Source organism: Solanum lycopersicum, chromosome 7 (assembly GCF_036512215.1).
Source record: "Solanum lycopersicum chromosome 7, SLM_r2.1".
Classification (NCBI taxonomy): domain Eukaryota; kingdom Viridiplantae; phylum Streptophyta; class Magnoliopsida; order Solanales; family Solanaceae; genus Solanum; species Solanum lycopersicum.
Genome location: NC_090806.1, coordinates 68273084 through 68289974, shown reverse-complemented (window position 1 = coordinate 68289974; position 16891 = coordinate 68273084). Strand labels below are relative to the sequence as shown.

General features: G+C 30.3%; 3 protein-coding genes and 3 non-coding genes across 7 annotated transcripts; 4 read left to right on the top strand and 2 right to left on the bottom strand.

Annotated features, from left to right (window-relative positions):
• The first annotated feature begins 779 nt into the window (after nucleotides 1-779).
• LOC101245862 (beta-glucosidase 18-like) lies at nucleotides 780-4720 on the top strand. Its single transcript, XM_010326138.4, has 12 exons — nucleotides 780-947; nucleotides 1228-1294; nucleotides 1419-1477; nucleotides 1577-1652; nucleotides 1826-1900; nucleotides 2010-2097; nucleotides 2435-2687; nucleotides 2749-2864; nucleotides 3289-3574; nucleotides 3986-4088; nucleotides 4183-4273; nucleotides 4385-4720. The coding sequence occupies exons 1-12, from the start codon at nucleotides 786-788 to the stop codon at nucleotides 4572-4574; spliced, it is 1566 nt and encodes a 521-aa protein (XP_010324440.4). The 5' UTR covers nucleotides 780-785; the 3' UTR covers nucleotides 4575-4720.
• Nucleotides 4721-4953: 233 nt separating this feature from the next.
• Nucleotides 4954-6253, bottom strand: LOC101246158 (probable 2' cyclic ADP-D-ribose synthase BdTIR). The gene is made up of 2 exons (XM_004244317.3): nucleotides 5629-6253; nucleotides 4954-5175 (listed from the first exon to the last, which is right to left on the bottom strand). The coding sequence occupies exons 1-2, from the start codon at nucleotides 6144-6146 to the stop codon at nucleotides 5067-5069; spliced, it is 627 nt and encodes a 208-aa protein (XP_004244365.3). The 5' UTR covers nucleotides 6147-6253; the 3' UTR covers nucleotides 4954-5066.
• Nucleotides 6254-8403: 2150 nt separating this feature from the next.
• On the top strand, nucleotides 8404-8475 carry TRNAH-GUG (transfer RNA histidin (anticodon GUG)). Its single transcript has one exon. It is a non-coding gene; the product is annotated as a tRNA-His (tRNA).
• Nucleotides 8476-11248: 2773 nt separating this feature from the next.
• LOC101248895 (COP1-interacting protein 7) lies at nucleotides 11249-16243 on the top strand. Of its 2 annotated transcripts, none has more exons than XM_069287162.1 (10): nucleotides 11249-11267; nucleotides 11775-11848; nucleotides 11949-12125; nucleotides 12217-12326; nucleotides 12504-12556; nucleotides 12649-12701; nucleotides 12778-12930; nucleotides 13167-13396; nucleotides 13515-15124; nucleotides 15225-16243. In XM_069287162.1, the coding sequence occupies exons 2-10, from the start codon at nucleotides 11790-11792 to the stop codon at nucleotides 16092-16094; spliced, it is 3315 nt and encodes a 1104-aa protein (XP_069143263.1). In that variant the 5' UTR covers nucleotides 11249-11267; nucleotides 11775-11789; the 3' UTR covers nucleotides 16095-16243. The 2 variants fall into 2 exon arrangements, with proteins under 2 accessions (XP_069143263.1, XP_019070534.2); XM_019214989.3 differs by lacking the exon at nucleotides 11249-11267 and adding an exon at nucleotides 11370-11428.
• Nucleotides 16244-16531: 288 nt separating this feature from the next.
• Nucleotides 16532-16661, top strand: LOC112941963 (U6atac minor spliceosomal RNA). Its single transcript, XR_003247622.2, has one exon. It is a non-coding gene; the product is annotated as a U6atac minor spliceosomal RNA (small nuclear RNA).
• A 132-nt stretch (nucleotides 16662-16793) lies between these two features.
• Nucleotides 16794-16866, bottom strand: TRNAE-CUC (transfer RNA glutamic acid (anticodon CUC)). Its single transcript has one exon. It is a non-coding gene; the product is annotated as a tRNA-Glu (tRNA).
• Between the last annotated feature and the right edge of the window lie 25 nt (nucleotides 16867-16891).

The window sequence follows — 16891 nt, the reverse complement described above, 5'->3', positions numbered from 1 at the left end:
TATTCTCAACCACTTATATTTTTGAACTTTTAAAAAAAAGATGTTAATTTTTATATTTAAAAATAATTTAACTTTATGTATATGCATAATTTCAGTAACACAAAAATTGTCTATCACTTGTTTAAAACTAAAAATTACATTAATTTTACTTTCATTTTTTTTCTATTTTCAAGCCTAATTAAACTAGTTATAACATAAAAGAAATTTAATAAAGGGTATAGCTAACATACTCAATAAAGGAGAAAAAGGTTATTTCTAAAAGTTTTTTGGTTGGATTATAGCAAAAATTATAATAGATATAAAAGATAAAACAATCTGAAGACCATATAACAACTAATAAAGAAGTAATTATAATGAATTATACAATAACAATAATAATACATTTAATAAAATACTATATAAGTCGAATTTAAAAAAAGTAAAATACATACAAACTTTATCACTATAATATAAAAGTAGAAAATTTATTTAGAAAAAATCTTCAATTCAAATATATGAAATCATAACAATAGAAAAATAATAATATGGAAAAACACATAGCAACTAATTAGGAAAGGTGCATCAAACTTGTAAATCTTTTTTATTAATAAAAATATTTTCAATGTATAAAAGTGTACAACTCAGTTGAGGATATATTTTATTCAGAAAATATGTCAAAATAATTAAGATATATAAACCTCCAATAATTCAATATTCCTTTCAACTACTGCTAGTAATTAATTAATCATTTTATTACTAATCCTATAAATACAACTTAGGCTCTATCTTAAACTATGACAAAAAAAATGAAAATCTTCTATTTTATTTTTCACCTCTTAATATTGCAACATGTTTATTCAAATAGTATAATTAATTGCCAATTAGGAGAAAATTGCTTTGAAGAAGAAGTGAAGAAATCAGAATTTCCAGATGGTTTTCTATTTGGAACTTCAACTTCTGCATATCAAGTACTTCATACATCTTTCACCTTTAATTTTTGTTGTTTGGTGATAGAATTTATCGATCCGTCGTTAAAAAATTCTAAGTATGTTTCTCTTGCCGTGTATATAAAGTCAATTTTTTTTATAAAAATTATCGTCTGTTCAGATATTTCTTGTGTGCTTTAGAGAAATGATATTATTAAGAAAATAAAAGATTTGAAATGATTCTACGTGAAACATGATTGTTATAGAGAGAACTGACGATCTTCGTTTAAAATGCATATGATGGACATTTAATTTGTGTTAGATTGAAGGAGGATATATTGAAGATGGAAAAAGTCTAAGCAATTGGGATGTATATTCTCATACAAATGGTATCTTTCTAACATTATTATTATATACATGTACCCAATTTTTTTAAAAAAAGTTCTCTAATATATCCCTTTTATATAATCTGATAATAATGCATCTATTCTTTTATTTATTTTTTTGGTTTAGGTAGCATAAAAAATGGAGGAAATGGAGATATAGCTGATGATCATTATCATCGTTACCTGGTAATAGTAAAATTAATTATGTCATATATATATAAATTTAATTAAAACAACGACTTTTAATAAATTTGTTTTAAATAATTAATTAATTGTTATGGGCAGGAAGACATTGACATAATGGAGTCTCTTGGAGTAAATGCCTATCGATTTTCCATTTCTTGGAGTAGAGTTCTACGTAGTATGTTTCTTTTTCTTATAACATTGTTTGTATTAAGAAATTAAAGTTAGCTCGAGAGGTAAGAATAATTTAAAATAAGGTACTTTCAGATATTTATAAAAAAAATGTCTTTCTATAATGGATGATACTCGGAATCATAATATATTCTTAAATTGTGTATATTTTCTAAACAGATGGGAGCTCCGGACCCATGAATCCTGCTGGAATGAAGTTTTACAATAATATCATTGATAATCTCTTACTCAAAGGTGAATTTTTATATATTAATAATATACATAACACATTTCTTAATTTAGGGTTTACCATAATTCAAGATTACTATAAAGTAATATTAGTAGGTTAAAATATATATTGCAGGAATAACACCATTTGTGACAATTCATCACAATGACTATCCTCAAGAACTTGAGGAAAGATATGGGGCATGGCTTAGTCCTTTCATGCAGTAAGTTTTATTTATTAAAAAATAGTCAGCAAGAATATAATATATGTATCATCAGAGGCGGAGCTAGGTGGAGGTTCGTGGGTAATTCAATAACTTTTTCGTAGATCCTATAGTTGTACTGAAAAATTATGTATATTTACTTACGAATCCTAACAAAATTGACTGACTGCTCAATGGTACTATGAAATTGATGACCCTCAAACTCCTAATCCTAATTCCACCTCTATGTATCCCATATGTATAATCATGTATACATGATATATATCTATGTATATTGGTTAAGAAAGTAAACAGTGAATTCAATTGACGTTAGATATAATTTTGAGTTTTTTTGTAGGGAAGAATTTGTGCACTTTGCATCAACATGTTTTAAGAATTTTGGGGATAGAGTGAAGTATTGGGCTACTATAAATGAGCCCAATTTATTTTCAGAATTAGCCTATATGAAGGGAATATTTCCACCTTCCCATTGTTCTCCTCCATTTGGAAAATGTGGTTATGGTAATTCAGATATTGAGCCTTTACTTGTTGTCCACAACTCAATTTTGGCCCATGCCAAGGCTGTCAAAATTTATCGTGACCAATTTCAAGTAAGTATTCGCGTCTACTTTGTTTTAAAAAAGAATGATATAATCACTAACGATCGAGCAGGTGGAACAACGTGGAATGATAGGAATGGTTGCGAGCGCGTATATGTATAAGCCAATGACAGATGATGAAGTTGACAAGAAGGCAGCAACTAGAGCTTTGACGTTTCATGTGGCTTGGTACGTATGTATAACACCAAATATACGTACACACCATACCAAGTTATGATAATATTTACGTTAATTAGTACGTAAGTGGTAAAAATGTGTATAAAAGACGTATATCATGAGATTTACATTATCAAAAAAAGCTTACATTATACAAAATTAATATATACATTAATTAGTAATAATTAAGTGGTAAAAATGTGTATAGAAATGATATATTTACTTGATTTGACACATACATCGAATGTAGATAAAATATTTTTTCAAAACATAAAATCAAATAATAATTAAGAGCGTCAAAAATAGACGTGTTGAATTGAATTTAAACGGGTTCATATGATCTAAGTAAATAAATCAACGGGTCAAAATTACTTAAACGGAAATGAGCTAATTTTATCGTCCTGATGATAATACGATATTTTTTTTAAATGAACAGGCTTCTTGATCCTCTAGTACATGGAGATTATCCAATAGAAATGCGACATTATCATGGGAAGAAATTACCAAGATTTAGCTTTGAAGAAAAATTACTCATAAAAAAGAGCATTGATTTTATAGGAATTAATCATTATTCAACATTGTTTGTCAAGGATTGTCTTCATTCAAATTGTACGTGCATGCATGAGAATAATCCTACGTGTAGCCATGGTGAAAATCATGCAATTGTAGGGTTTTTGCTCACTTCTGGACAGAATAAAGATGGTGAATTCATAGGAGATCCGGTAAGACATTATTCATACTATCGATAATTTTATCTTCGTATGATTTATAGGGTCGTGAAATCGTAATATTATCCCCTTTTTTGATGAGATGATGAGAAATGTACTTTCATTTGATACAAAACTCATTTCCATCATTACAATAATCAAACTTGAATAAGAGTAATTATGTCTTACTATATAATTTTGTATATAGTGTAATTTTTTAACGACAGACGAATCCCCTTTCAATACTCTAGCTCTAGGGTAATTTAGGCATTACTTCCTTCTTGTGGCTATTGGTGGGCTCTGACTTTATTACTAATGCTTGTGAGTTGTGTAACTTACATAGTGGAATATTGATGTACTGAATTATCTTTTTATGTATAATATAGTGTTATATGATAATGATAAATAAATTTATTTTTCTTTCAGATGGGATTGCCTGGATTGTATGTGGTTCCACAAGGCATGGAGGATATTATTGATTATATTAAGAAGAGATACAATAACATGCCTATATTTGTGACTGAAAATGGTAATTATTAATCTCCTTATACTTTTAGAATTTTTCACACGTTATCATGGATTTTTACTTAATTAAAAGTGTGTAATAAAAATTATATATTCAGGGTATGGTTCAAATGATAATGACTTGGACAAAGACATTAATCGAATTAAATTTCACAAAGCATACCTTGCATCTTTGGCTCGATCAATCAGGTATTTCTATCGTTAAATATTCGTATTCATATGTAAGTTTTTTTTTTTTTTTAGCGAAAGCGAATTTGCAACAACCACGATTCATGAAATTATGAATTTATGTTGGAACAGGAATGGTGCTGATGTGCGTGGCTATTTCATATGGAGTTTAATGGATAATTTTGAATGGAATTTTGGTTACACAATTAAATTTGGGCTTTATTATGTTGATCCATTTACGTTGGATCGAAGCCCAAAACTTTCGGCCCATTGGTATCACAATTTTCTCACCAATGATATACAAGCAGAGAAATCAATATAAGGAGTTTAATTTTTTTATTTTATTTTTTTTGGCAATATATGCTAAATTTTCGGTTTATTCAGAATTATTTTACACTTAACTTTTGAAGAATTGCGCATGTTAATATTAAATTTTTGAATGAATTAATATACATGGTATTTAGAAAATACGCATGTAATGTATTAAGTTATATTTACAAAAATAATTGTCTATACATACATCTCTTAAATAAATAACACATACACTCACACACAAAAAAAAATACTTTTCTATTTGTGGATTTTTATTTAAAAAATAACATTAAATAAATTTTATTGGATGAACTTTGGACATTTACAATAATAAAAAAAATATCTGCTTGTTAATTGTATACTATAAAAAACAACATGAATAGTTCACTAAAACATTTTAGCAAAACCATACAAAAACTGACAACTTATTCAAAACAACAATTTCATGTTAATTAGCTTTCCTTTTTAAAATAATAAATAAAAAAAATGATACCATTTTTAATTATGGTATAATTAATTTCTTGGGATTTTTGATTATCTGAGCTTCTTCAATTTCAATCAAGCTTTCAATGACAACATCAGTTGCTTTTGTCACCACATCAGACCAGTTCCTACAAACAACATTAAATTGTCAAAAATTAACGAAAGAAACCATAGTTAATTACACTTTGTAATTAATTAAGTCGATAAATCCAACAACAAGATAATTAAGAAAGAGTATTTTAACATATATACATTTAAGAGTACGTAGTTTTGAATATATAATTTTATATATTAGATAATATCAGTATACAATGTATAATTCAAAAAGATTTCTCTATAACACTATAAAACTTATGATTGTATTATTTATGGAAAAAAAAACACATTTTATAAGCCATATTATTGAATTCAATGCAAGTGATTAGAAATATACAATGTGATAATTTAATACATATATTTAAATGCTCATAGCTTGTACTAAAGCTAGGTTCATTAAAAAGTTAAATCAATAATAAGTAAAATCAAATAATCTAAAGTATAAAGTAAATAATCTGCTATAACATATTAAAAACGATACGTACCCTTTATTAGAGTCGAAATCAAGTCCAACGGTGTGTTTAGCCTCTTCAAGTGCAAAATTAAACCTTTCGATTTGTTTCGATTCGAGTTGAATATTATTACTCTTACTAACACGAAGCTCAGAGGGTTTCACATCGCAAAAAATAGGAATCAATTTCTTTTTTGATTCAACAAATAAAGCCAATTCATGTAAACAAAAATATGAATCACAATAACGTGGTGAAAATACAGCAACGCCAATTTTGCATTCATCAATTGCACTATCAATTTTGTCAAATAATTTGTCACCTGGCTTCATGTTTTTGTTGTCTAAAAATGAATTAATCCTTAAACGTGTCAAATGATCATATAATAATGAAACTATTGTTCTCTTTGTGTCATTACCTCTATGATTAATGAAAACATCACATGGTAATTGTGATCTAATCACTTTGTTAATCATTCGGCTTTTGCTAATCCTTTGCCTTTGATGGACTAATTGGCGTTGTAATAAGTTAAAAACTAGTGATGAACGTTGCATTTTTTTTTTAATTTTTTTTAATGTTGGAATGTGTTTTTGCTAAATTTGTGTTTCCTTGTGGTATTTATATAGGTGGTTGTATTTCAACAAATGAGTTGATTTTTTTTTCGTTTTTTCGTTTAGAGAAAGTTATACATGTGAACATGGAATATGTTTGGAGTTTACTAGTAGTAATAATAATAATACATGAGCGCTCGTAGTTTTTTTATATTACGAAGAATTATGATGGGACGAATATTTGGTGTAATTTTTAGTCAGATGTTTTGATGAGTGTTATTCTAAAATCAAAATTCTGCTAGAGTATTTTCCTTTTTGGCGGTTCTTGATTAGCCATACGAATCTGAATTATTTAGAGCTATAAAAATGAATATAGGATATAAGGTGAGAATAAAATAAGAAAGGTGAAATTTTAAGGAAGGAAATGTTGACTAAAAATTGAACTTGAACTTCATTTAAGGGATCGTTTTGTTCAAGACTATAATTCTGAAATAACGTTGTCCATAAATGAAATGACCCTTATGAATTAATGATGAAAGGAATAAATTCTTCGTTATTGAAATCGCGAATATCGATTTAAAAAAAAGTCGTTGTATTTGTTTGAAAGTGAGAGGAGAATTTCTAATGTTGAAGAAGATTGAATTTTACTTAGGGTATAACCGTGTGATTTGACAGGTGACAATAAAAAACAAAGGAATTTCATATGTTTGAATATTTTGACCTCTTCTCACTTCTTAATTCCTTGTCTTGTATTTTTTTTCCAAATACAAGGAAGTTCTTTGGAACCTTCAAAAACGTTTGGTAGACTCTTATGACTATAATGTTTAAACAATATGACAAATGTCGGTTATGGTATAGTCGTGAAATTGCTTTATTTATAATTAATGTTGGGAGCGTCACTTAGTGGCGATTGGCGTAGCCACACTTGTGTCGGACATCCTAAGAATGTCAGAATATTATATCGTATATATAAGTAAAATAATAAATTAAGTGATTAAATAATATATTTTGGATATCTTTTACACAACAATATGATGTAATCTAGTGGTTTCAGGCGCCTTGAAAAAGTAAAAATACAAAAATTTAAAGTGTTTGTGTGTTCGGATTTCACTACTAACAATTTTTTTTTTCACTTTTAAGAAGAACAGATTGACTTTAGCACTTAGACACCCTTCGTGAAAATCATGACTCCGCTACTATCCGAAATTAATTAAGGCTTTCATAGGAAACTTTAAAAAAAAAAACTGAATCAATATGAATAATTTGAATTAATGTTGATTAAATATCACCACAAATTAGTTATTGACCGTATATACCATTACCAAAAAGTTAATTAGTCCCAAATTTAGCTCTAATTTTGATGATTAATAATGCATTAGTTAATAGTCAAAATAGTGAAATACACGTTTTGTTTTAGTTCATTTTGCATTGTTTATGGATAGTCAATTCTTACTAGAGACTTGTCTTAAAAGATTAATTATAGAGTGATTAAAGCTCTAAACGCCCATGGGATGAGAAAAATTTGTTGGGACTTATGCCCCAGTAGATGGGATATTAATATATATTGGATAATGCATGTTTTAATATTTTTATACTTAGATTTGTGAAATTAGTACATAAATAATTACTTATTAAAGATCTTTTATAGTCTCTCTACGTATCTCATAAAGATAAAGATAAAATTTGCGTACAATTCACTCTTTTCAAGCCTTACTTATAAGACAGTAGTGGAGCCAGGAATTTCATAAATAGTGTCAAAAAATAGCAGTTTGTTATGTTAAAAATGTTCAAAATATATTATTCAAATATTTTAAATATCATTTGACTTGTATATATGTTATTTTCTTCCGACAAAAGATGTTCAATTAAACACCCTTACCACTATGTGGCTACGCCACTACTTATAGAATTATTTTAAATATGTTGTTGTACTTATTAACTATCTTTTCTAAATTGATGACAATATTAACCACTAGCTTATAGAGAAGCTATACCTTCGAGATATAACCTGTAACCAATAAGGTTGTAGAACGGTGGAATAATAATTACTCCTTCATTATTAATTAGAGGTTTCGAAATGTAGAATTTTTTTTAAAAAAATTAAATTTAGTCACACTGTACAATATATTTATCATAGAAAACCAACCAGATAAATATATAATTCATCCCATTCTAAGTTTTTTTCTATTTTTTGGTTAACTTTAGTTGAAAATATAAAACTTTATTTAATATTAAATCTTTAAGAAAGTTTGAACATCAAGTGGCTGTAGTTTAGTGGTGAGAATTCCACGTTGTGGCCGTGGAGACCTGGGCTCGAATCCCAGCAGCCACATTTGATATTTTTTTAATCGATTTTAATTTGGTGTTCGATATTTCTTTTTGCACATTTTATATTTTATTTCTAGGGCAACACTTAAAAGGGATTTTTCTTTTCATTTTTAGGGGATCGAATTCAAAACATTTAATAGAGTGAAAAAATCTCAATCATCCTACCATAGTTCACGTGATTCTAGTTCCATGATTCATTGACTTCATGTTTGCTAATTTCCCAATTATATTTAACTTTTAACTTTAGAAGTACTGGCTTGTTTGGCTGAATTGTTTTTTAGCTATATATAGTTGAACTGATAATTATCTATAGTTTAAAATTATTATAAAAAATCATCACATTTAAACTCGTGCCACATTATCTGGTAGAGTAGTATCACCTACCAAGTCCTCCATGTATTAATCTATTTTAGCTCTATATAATATTACTACTGTTGATCCACAGTACTATGATGTGAATTGCTAACCTAACAAACAATTTATTTTCACAAAATTATATCTGTATAATTGAAATATAACTCACAACCTAACTAGTACTAATTAGTATTAATAGTGGTAAATATACAAGAATGTCAAAATAATATAACAATAACATATTCAGAGTAATTTCTATGCGCAACTTTAACCCGATCTCGAAAGAATATCTGATATTAATTTTTGAAAAAAATAATATTGAGACTTTAATTAATGATGATGATTAGATCATTGTTAACCTGAATATGAAACTAATTGTCATATGATGCCATAAGAAGGTAATAGAATATGCTTACTTAAAATTGCATCAAATTAGTAATAGTAACTTGCTAACTGATTTATGATAGCAACAAATTAAATAAAAAATATTAAGATAATGTAAATATTGATTCATCTAAAGATAAATAGATTATAATATGCACTAAAAAAATAGTAATAAATATTGTAACAGATCCAAGGCATGTATATATAGGGCGTAACGTTTTAATCACATGGAGTCCCTTTTGTCTTGCCTTTTAATGTAGGTAAATGTAAATTACAAGATTATTGTAAGTCTTGATCTATAAATTAAATCTTATAGCGGAGTATAGAATCATTTTTGTTAGAAATTTTTGATATGTGATTTTTTTAACGCAATAGTCATTAGGTATCTGTTCATTCGAATGAAGTATTATGAATCCGCTTATGTATGTTTCTAACTTATTTTTTCAACATTAATATTAATGGTCGAGTAAGTTGAGTGTGCTTCAATTATTTATCTGATAACTATTCTATTTACCAAACACACGAATAAAAATAGAAATTACCTATGAAGAGACTGCTGAGACTCACCCTTCGATACTTACATCTCACTGAATATGCTACTATTATTATATTGTCCGTGATTTTTATCGCATACATCATCCACCAATAAGTCAAATTGTTACTTGCATATTTTATTCATAAAATTTAGTTGACATGCAAGGGCTAAGGATAAATTTTTTATCTTAGAAGTTAGTAGAAGTGGTGGTTGTTTGCAAATCAAAATCAATTTTGGGTTAAAAAAAGTAAAACTAATCAAGCAATGTTGAAATTTTGATGCAATTACAAAGACATTAGGTCAATATCATCATTAAGAAGGCTGTCCTAATTAATCCAGCTAATTAAATAAAGGGGTAGGTACTTTTCTAGTTCAAAACTCTTTTTTGTTTTTCTTAATCCACCTTCATGATATGATATTTGTGTTGTTACATCTTTTCAATTTTGATTTAAAGGTGTGATGTTTGCTTCCATAAATCTCATGCTTATCTCTTGTTTTTAGTATATATTTATATAAATATAAATAAAATATTTGACTTATATTAATTACTATATTATTTTTTATATACACAATTTATCATTTTAAAGAAAATTATTAGACGAATCATCATTCGATTTATGTATTACATCATTGATTTATCACATCAAAGTTTATATATATATATATATATATATATATATATATATATATATATATATATATATATATATATATATTCCCCCACCCCCCCCACCCCCCACCCCCACACACAACACACACACAAAAAAAAATTTAGCAAATTACACCATTGATAAGTTTAAAGTTTACTCTTTTGACCTTTTTAAGTCAAATTTTGGACGTTTGAATATTCAATTTCTTCAAAATAAGACTTATTTATTTGAATATTACCCTTTGAATTACAATTTGTTATAGTATATATATATATAGGGGTAGAGAAAAAGAAAAAAAGTAGTAGTGTCATTATTAATAGAATATTTTGGTTTACTTGGAATATTTCCCTAAATAAGTTGAATTGTTTCTTTTTGGCATTAACCATTGATTAACTTGACTCGTTCAAATTTAATTCAATTATGCATTATTAAGAAGACAAATATTCTATATCATAATTTTTTTTATTTCCAAATTCAAATTTAAACTCGAACCTAGTCATAACGACAGGTAGTGTAAAAGTCTGGTAAATTCGGTTACACAGCAGATATAGTGGGACTTCACCCTTGTGAGTTTTATTATTACACTTTGTGAGTAACAGTAAAGCAAAGAAAAAATCAATTTTTAGAAGAAAAAAAAAATATCAGACAAATTGAATTACAAAATAGAAAAGAAGGAAGAGGAGCCCGCCATTGTTGCTGTCTTCAACTATAAGAATTATAAACTTTTGAAACGACCCCTCACCCAACCCCTGCCCCATCATCGTACTCGAAATCGACAAAATTCAGTAATTTTAATTTAAAATTGATATTTTTGTTAAAACGATAAAAAAAATATCATCAAACATACATGAAATACCTTTCGTTAATAATTTGGTACTGAATTATTTGTGGTCATAGTTTTGTTAAAAAATGCTCATACTATTTGATAATATAGACTTATTAACACAAATATCAATATCAAAATAGTTATTCTGAATAAAAAATTTTAATTTCGCCATTGTATTATACGAAAAACTCGCAAAACACCATATCCAGTATATACTATATACTATAAGATGTTTTTACATAAATTCATAGATTCATTATTCTAAAATTTTATGAATTTGTCGGCATTGAATTTAGTGACCCCATTTTTTGCTAATTCACTCCATTTTTCAGTTTCTTCAACAAAAAAAACTAGTATTTTTTTTTTTTACTTTTGAAAGGAGTCTTAATTTACTAAAATTGTTCATTGAAATATTGTTTGTACTGAAAAAAATATATTATTATATGGTTTTCCAGGACCCATTTGATATATGCTCTGTTTTAGTAACTCAGTCTCTATATATTTCAATTTTCTTCAACAAACACTAAATTACTGTTGAATTCTTGTTTTATTAGTGCAAAATCATTATAATGGATTCGAGGATTCGTTTGGATTATGCTCTGTTTCAGCTTACTCCAACACGAACAAGGTACATTGGCTCGATGCTTGATTATTGTTAGAATTGTTGTTTTATTAGTGCAAAATCATTATATTCATGTTGCGTAAATTTGATTTGTATGTTTACATAGATGCGATCTTGTAATCTTTGCTGGAGAAAAATCGGAGAAATTAGCTTCTGGTTTGCTTGAACCTTTTCTCATTCATCTCAAATCCGCTAAAGATCAGATTTCTAAAGGAGGCTATTCAATTACTCTTCGACCTTTGATCGCTAATGTTTGTTGGTTCACTAAAGCAACTTTACAGAGGTAATCATGCTTTAAATTTGATGAAATGCAGTTCGTTAGATTGATTTTCGATGTTTGATATGGTAGTTTTTTTCATCGTTGATATTATCAGGTTTGTGAAATTTGTTAGTACTCCTGAAATTATCGAGCGATTTGTAAGCATAGAAAGAGATATTATGCAGATTGAGAGTGAACAAGCTAATGGTAGTATCAACGTTGAAGGTATGTTTGATCGATGTATTCGTATATGAAGAGTTGATTTCTCAAATGGTCAGTTATTATCTCGTAGAGTCATTTTTCTTTTGTTGAAGAAATGTGACTTTCTCGTATGATAACTATTAGTTGAGTGACTATCTGAGACACCGACCTTGTTTATATGTCGTTTGTGTATGTTTTCAGGAAATGCATCAGCTTTTGATGGAGATTCCAAATTCTCTGCTGGTTTTTCAAAGGTATATCGATTTGTAGAGTAGATCAAACTATGTTGTATCGCGTTTTTACTTGAATTTCCTACTTATTAACAACTGATAATTCGATACTGAAGTCCAACGGTGAATCTAATGGTGTTGGTGATGCTACAAAAGAAGAAAATCCTAAGTAAGTTCTTGTGTTTCTCATATCATTACTTATATAACTTATCTTATATGACTAAAATGCTTGTTTCTATGGATAGGATTCGTCTTCAACGCGTTCTAGAAAGTAGAAAAGCAGTTTTAAGGAAAGAGCAAGCAATGGCATATGCTCGCGCTTTGGTATCTGGCTTTGATATGGATAATTTGGATGATCTCATATCTTTTTCCAATGCTTTTGGCGCTCTACGTTTAAGGTATGTATGACTTGAATGAAGCCATTTGTGACATCTATGTAGAGACTACGAAACCTAATTTGCTAGGTCCTATGTAGTTCACTTTGTGTTTGTGCTAAATGGAGCGATGAGGTAGATTGCTAGCTAGCTACTCGTTTTGCTGCAACGTGTAAATCTCTTTGTTTCTCGTACTAATTAAGATTGGTAGATAATACTATTATGAATACCTATTGAAATTATACGTTGCTTTGATCCAGAGAAGCCTGCATTAAGTTTATGGAGCTGTGCAACAAAAAGAGAGATGATGGGATCTGGATGGATGAAGTTGCTGCTCTTCAAGCCTACTCTCCTTCTGAGTTTTCGTATTTTGGGAGGTCGGGGATCACGCTTGCTGCTGATGTTACTCAAGATAATCAAAGTATTGATCTTTCCATCAGAAAACAGAATGATGATACATTGAGTCATGGAAGTCTGGATACTAGTCAAGGTACCTATGACAATCCTCTTGCTTTTTTCGCTTGAAACTTCTTGTTAATGAGCTCACGTAACGATATTTGTCAATCGCGTTTACCATGAATATGACATTACTTCGTTAAATTCTGCAGAAAATGGTTTACCACCACCTATCAAAGTTCACTCAACAGAAGGGAAATCAAAGCCAATGTGGCCAAACAATATGCCACCTTACCTGCAAAACTATCAAAATCCTGCATTTCAACAAATTCCACCATATCCAGGGTACATGTTTTCGGGCAATCCGAGTTACTATACTGGAATGCCATGGCCTGTGAATCCAGAAGATTCTAGTCGAGGTCCCGGTCCTGAATCAGATTATAATTGGAAGAATAAACCACCTTCCAAGAACAAGAAGAAATATTCAAACGGGGATAGAAATGAAAGCAACAATTCAAGCTCTAACGGTGACTCTGATGATTATGAGGAGGATAAGAAAATGCATCATGGGAAAAAATCATCAAGAAAAGTTGTTATCCGCAACATAAACTATATAGCCTCGAAGAGAAATGAACAAAGTGATCACAGCAGCACCGAGGATAGTTCATCTGATGAGGATGGATCCACTGATGCAGGTTCCCTCAGAAAGCAGGTAGAGGAAGCAGTTGGATCATGGGAGAGGCATCATAACTCAACGTCTCGGAACAAGAAGAAGCGAGATGGAAAGAAGAGAAACAACAGTGGGAGTATATCAAATGGTGCCTCTAAGGATGAAGTAACCAACAGTGGTAAGAATTGGGATATCTTCCAGAACATTCTAATGCAAGATGCAGATTCAAGAACCGATGACACGAGGCCAAAAGATGTCCAGGAAGAGTACTTGATGACAAAGAAAATGACTCCTTCAACTGATCCTCTTATTATAAACGAGAGAAACATGGGACACGGAGATGAAATACCACGACAAAACATGTGGGAAGAGAAGAGGCGTGGACCAGTTATTATAAGAGAGAGCACAGATGAAGAGTTGTTATTTTCGCATAGAACTCAGGAACCAAAGGGCTATCCTCAGTCTATCTCGTCGAACATTGACACTGATGTTGTTCTTAAGAGCCAAAAAGAGGAGGATTGGTTAGCTGGCAATCTACTAAATAAATCAACATATCAAGGAAAAAGCTCAGATCAAAGTATCTTTGTTGGAGATTATGCTTCAGCCTCTCATGATGATCATTTGAAAACAGGGAAAGATAAGAAAGGCGTCCAGTTTGATGATTCCATTGTGGTTCGAGCCCATTCGGTTGATAATGTGTCTGATTATCACCAACAGACAGACATTTTCATGGTCTCAGACATCGTCGGAGCTGAACAAGTTAAGCACAGCATGCCTAATCACGCGGAAGAGAAGCTTGATCCTTCTGATGCATGTGAACCAAATGATCTTTTCATGGTTCTTGGAAGAGATTCAGCTGCTGAGCAAGTTTCAGCCTCTCGGGATACTGAAATGTATGACGAAAATGATGTCTTCCTGTCTGAAACTCTTAAGAGTCACACTGATATCAGACCTGCTTCTGCTGAGACAAAGCTTCAAACAAAAGGCGAAGGGACCAACAAAAGGATCGGTAGGGACCTTGGGCGAAAGGCAGTTATTAAAGAACCAAAATCTAAAACTTCCGTAACCGGATCTCTTGGAAGGACCAAATCTGATACATCATCAAGAATCAAGAAATCACCTTCCACATTTCAGAAGAGCAAAGCTGACAAGGTATGAACAATCTTGTACTAAATATATACTTTTTCCTGTTCTTTTCACCTGTCATTGTTATTATTATGATAATTTAATTCTCTCTCAACGTTACTAACAGGACGAGGAGAGTCGAAAGAAATTAGAACAATCATTATTGCAACGTCAAAAGAGAATCGCAGAAAGAAGTGGTGCCACTGGTTTAACCAAACCAACATCAAGGAAGAATCCAGCCACATCTTCAACAATTGAGAAATCAAAACCTGAAGCAACCAATAGATTACAAAAAACAGTTTTTAAGAGTTCCACTATAGAGCGTCTCGCGTCTACAACTACAAGGACAGCTAAGGATCGATCCACTGACTCAAAAACCACTCCAAGCAGGAAAGCAAGTCGAAAGGAGAACAAAGTGATTGCTCCAACAAAGAAATCAGCTGGAAAAGAGAGTACTAAGCAAGGTCCCCGTAAGTCCAAGCCTTCGGATACTAAAGGCCACTCTTCATCTGAACCTCCTCAGAAGGAAAAAGATAGCAACACTGGAGTAAACTCAATGTTAAACGAACGTGGAGCAGAACTGAGTCCACAAGTATCTAGTGAAGTCGTTGATGCTAAGAACACGGAGGAGGTACGTAGCATATCATTAATCGAGAAGAAGATAGATACACCTATGATTTCTGCTGAACATTCAATAGATGACAAGAAACAAAGTCCTAACAAGGCTGTTAAGTTTCTACTGTCTGAAGTTGAAACCTCAGCAGCAGTTGACAATGCTATTGGAGTTATAAGTCATCTGACTTCCTCTGTATCGAACGTGCATTTGGACACTCCAGTATGCCAAGACATACTCTCTAATGAAGTTTCCACCCCACCTCCAAATAATGAAATGAACTTCGAGACGAATCAAGGAAGAAGGAAATGGACAACTGAAGAAAGTTCACTTAGAGTTACGAAAGGATTCAGAAAGCTTCTTTATTTTGGTAGAAAAAACTGAATTTTTTCCTTGTTTTGACATTCCTTATTGCTGTGAAATCCTGTGTGATGAATGTTGTGGTTATTGTTCAATAAAATCTTGTATCAAAAAAGAAAGAATTCATTCAATTCTCTTTTGTTGTATAACATTATTGTTTGTGTTTTTATGAATTTGTCTTTGCGCGACTTACTAAACGCTATTTTGATTACAACAACATATCCAATCCAGTATAGTCCACATGTAGGGTGGGGTGTATGCAGACCTTTTATCCCTATCTTTGTGTGAGTAGAGGAGTTATTTCTAATAGACGCTCGTAATAATTTAATTTGACTATGCATGACTATCAAAACTCTTTAAAATGCAACTTTTTTCTTATGTCATGCCTTATCAGTAATCCCACATCGGTTATTTATATATGTTTTATGTATTTATATACAGTACATAATTTGACATATATTGTGTTCGTAGAAAGGAGAGATGGTTGGCATCTCCCCCGACAGGGACGGGAACAGCCTTCGGGCTTTACCTGTTATCAGACACATCCGGGTTAAGGCTATCCACTTTGGTGGATCTTACCCAATTTTTTTTTCCCTTTACTTTATTATTTCACTATTTAAAATGAATATCACTATCATTTTTTACTTTACTTTATTATTTCACTATTTAAAAAGAATATGGATTTTAATAAAAGTATTACAGGTAAAAGAAATAAAAAGGATTTTCCGTTGCCGGGACTTGAACCCGGGTCTCTCGGGTGAGAGCCGAGTATCCTAACCAACTAGACTACAACGGAATTTGTTAAAGCATTACATTAATTT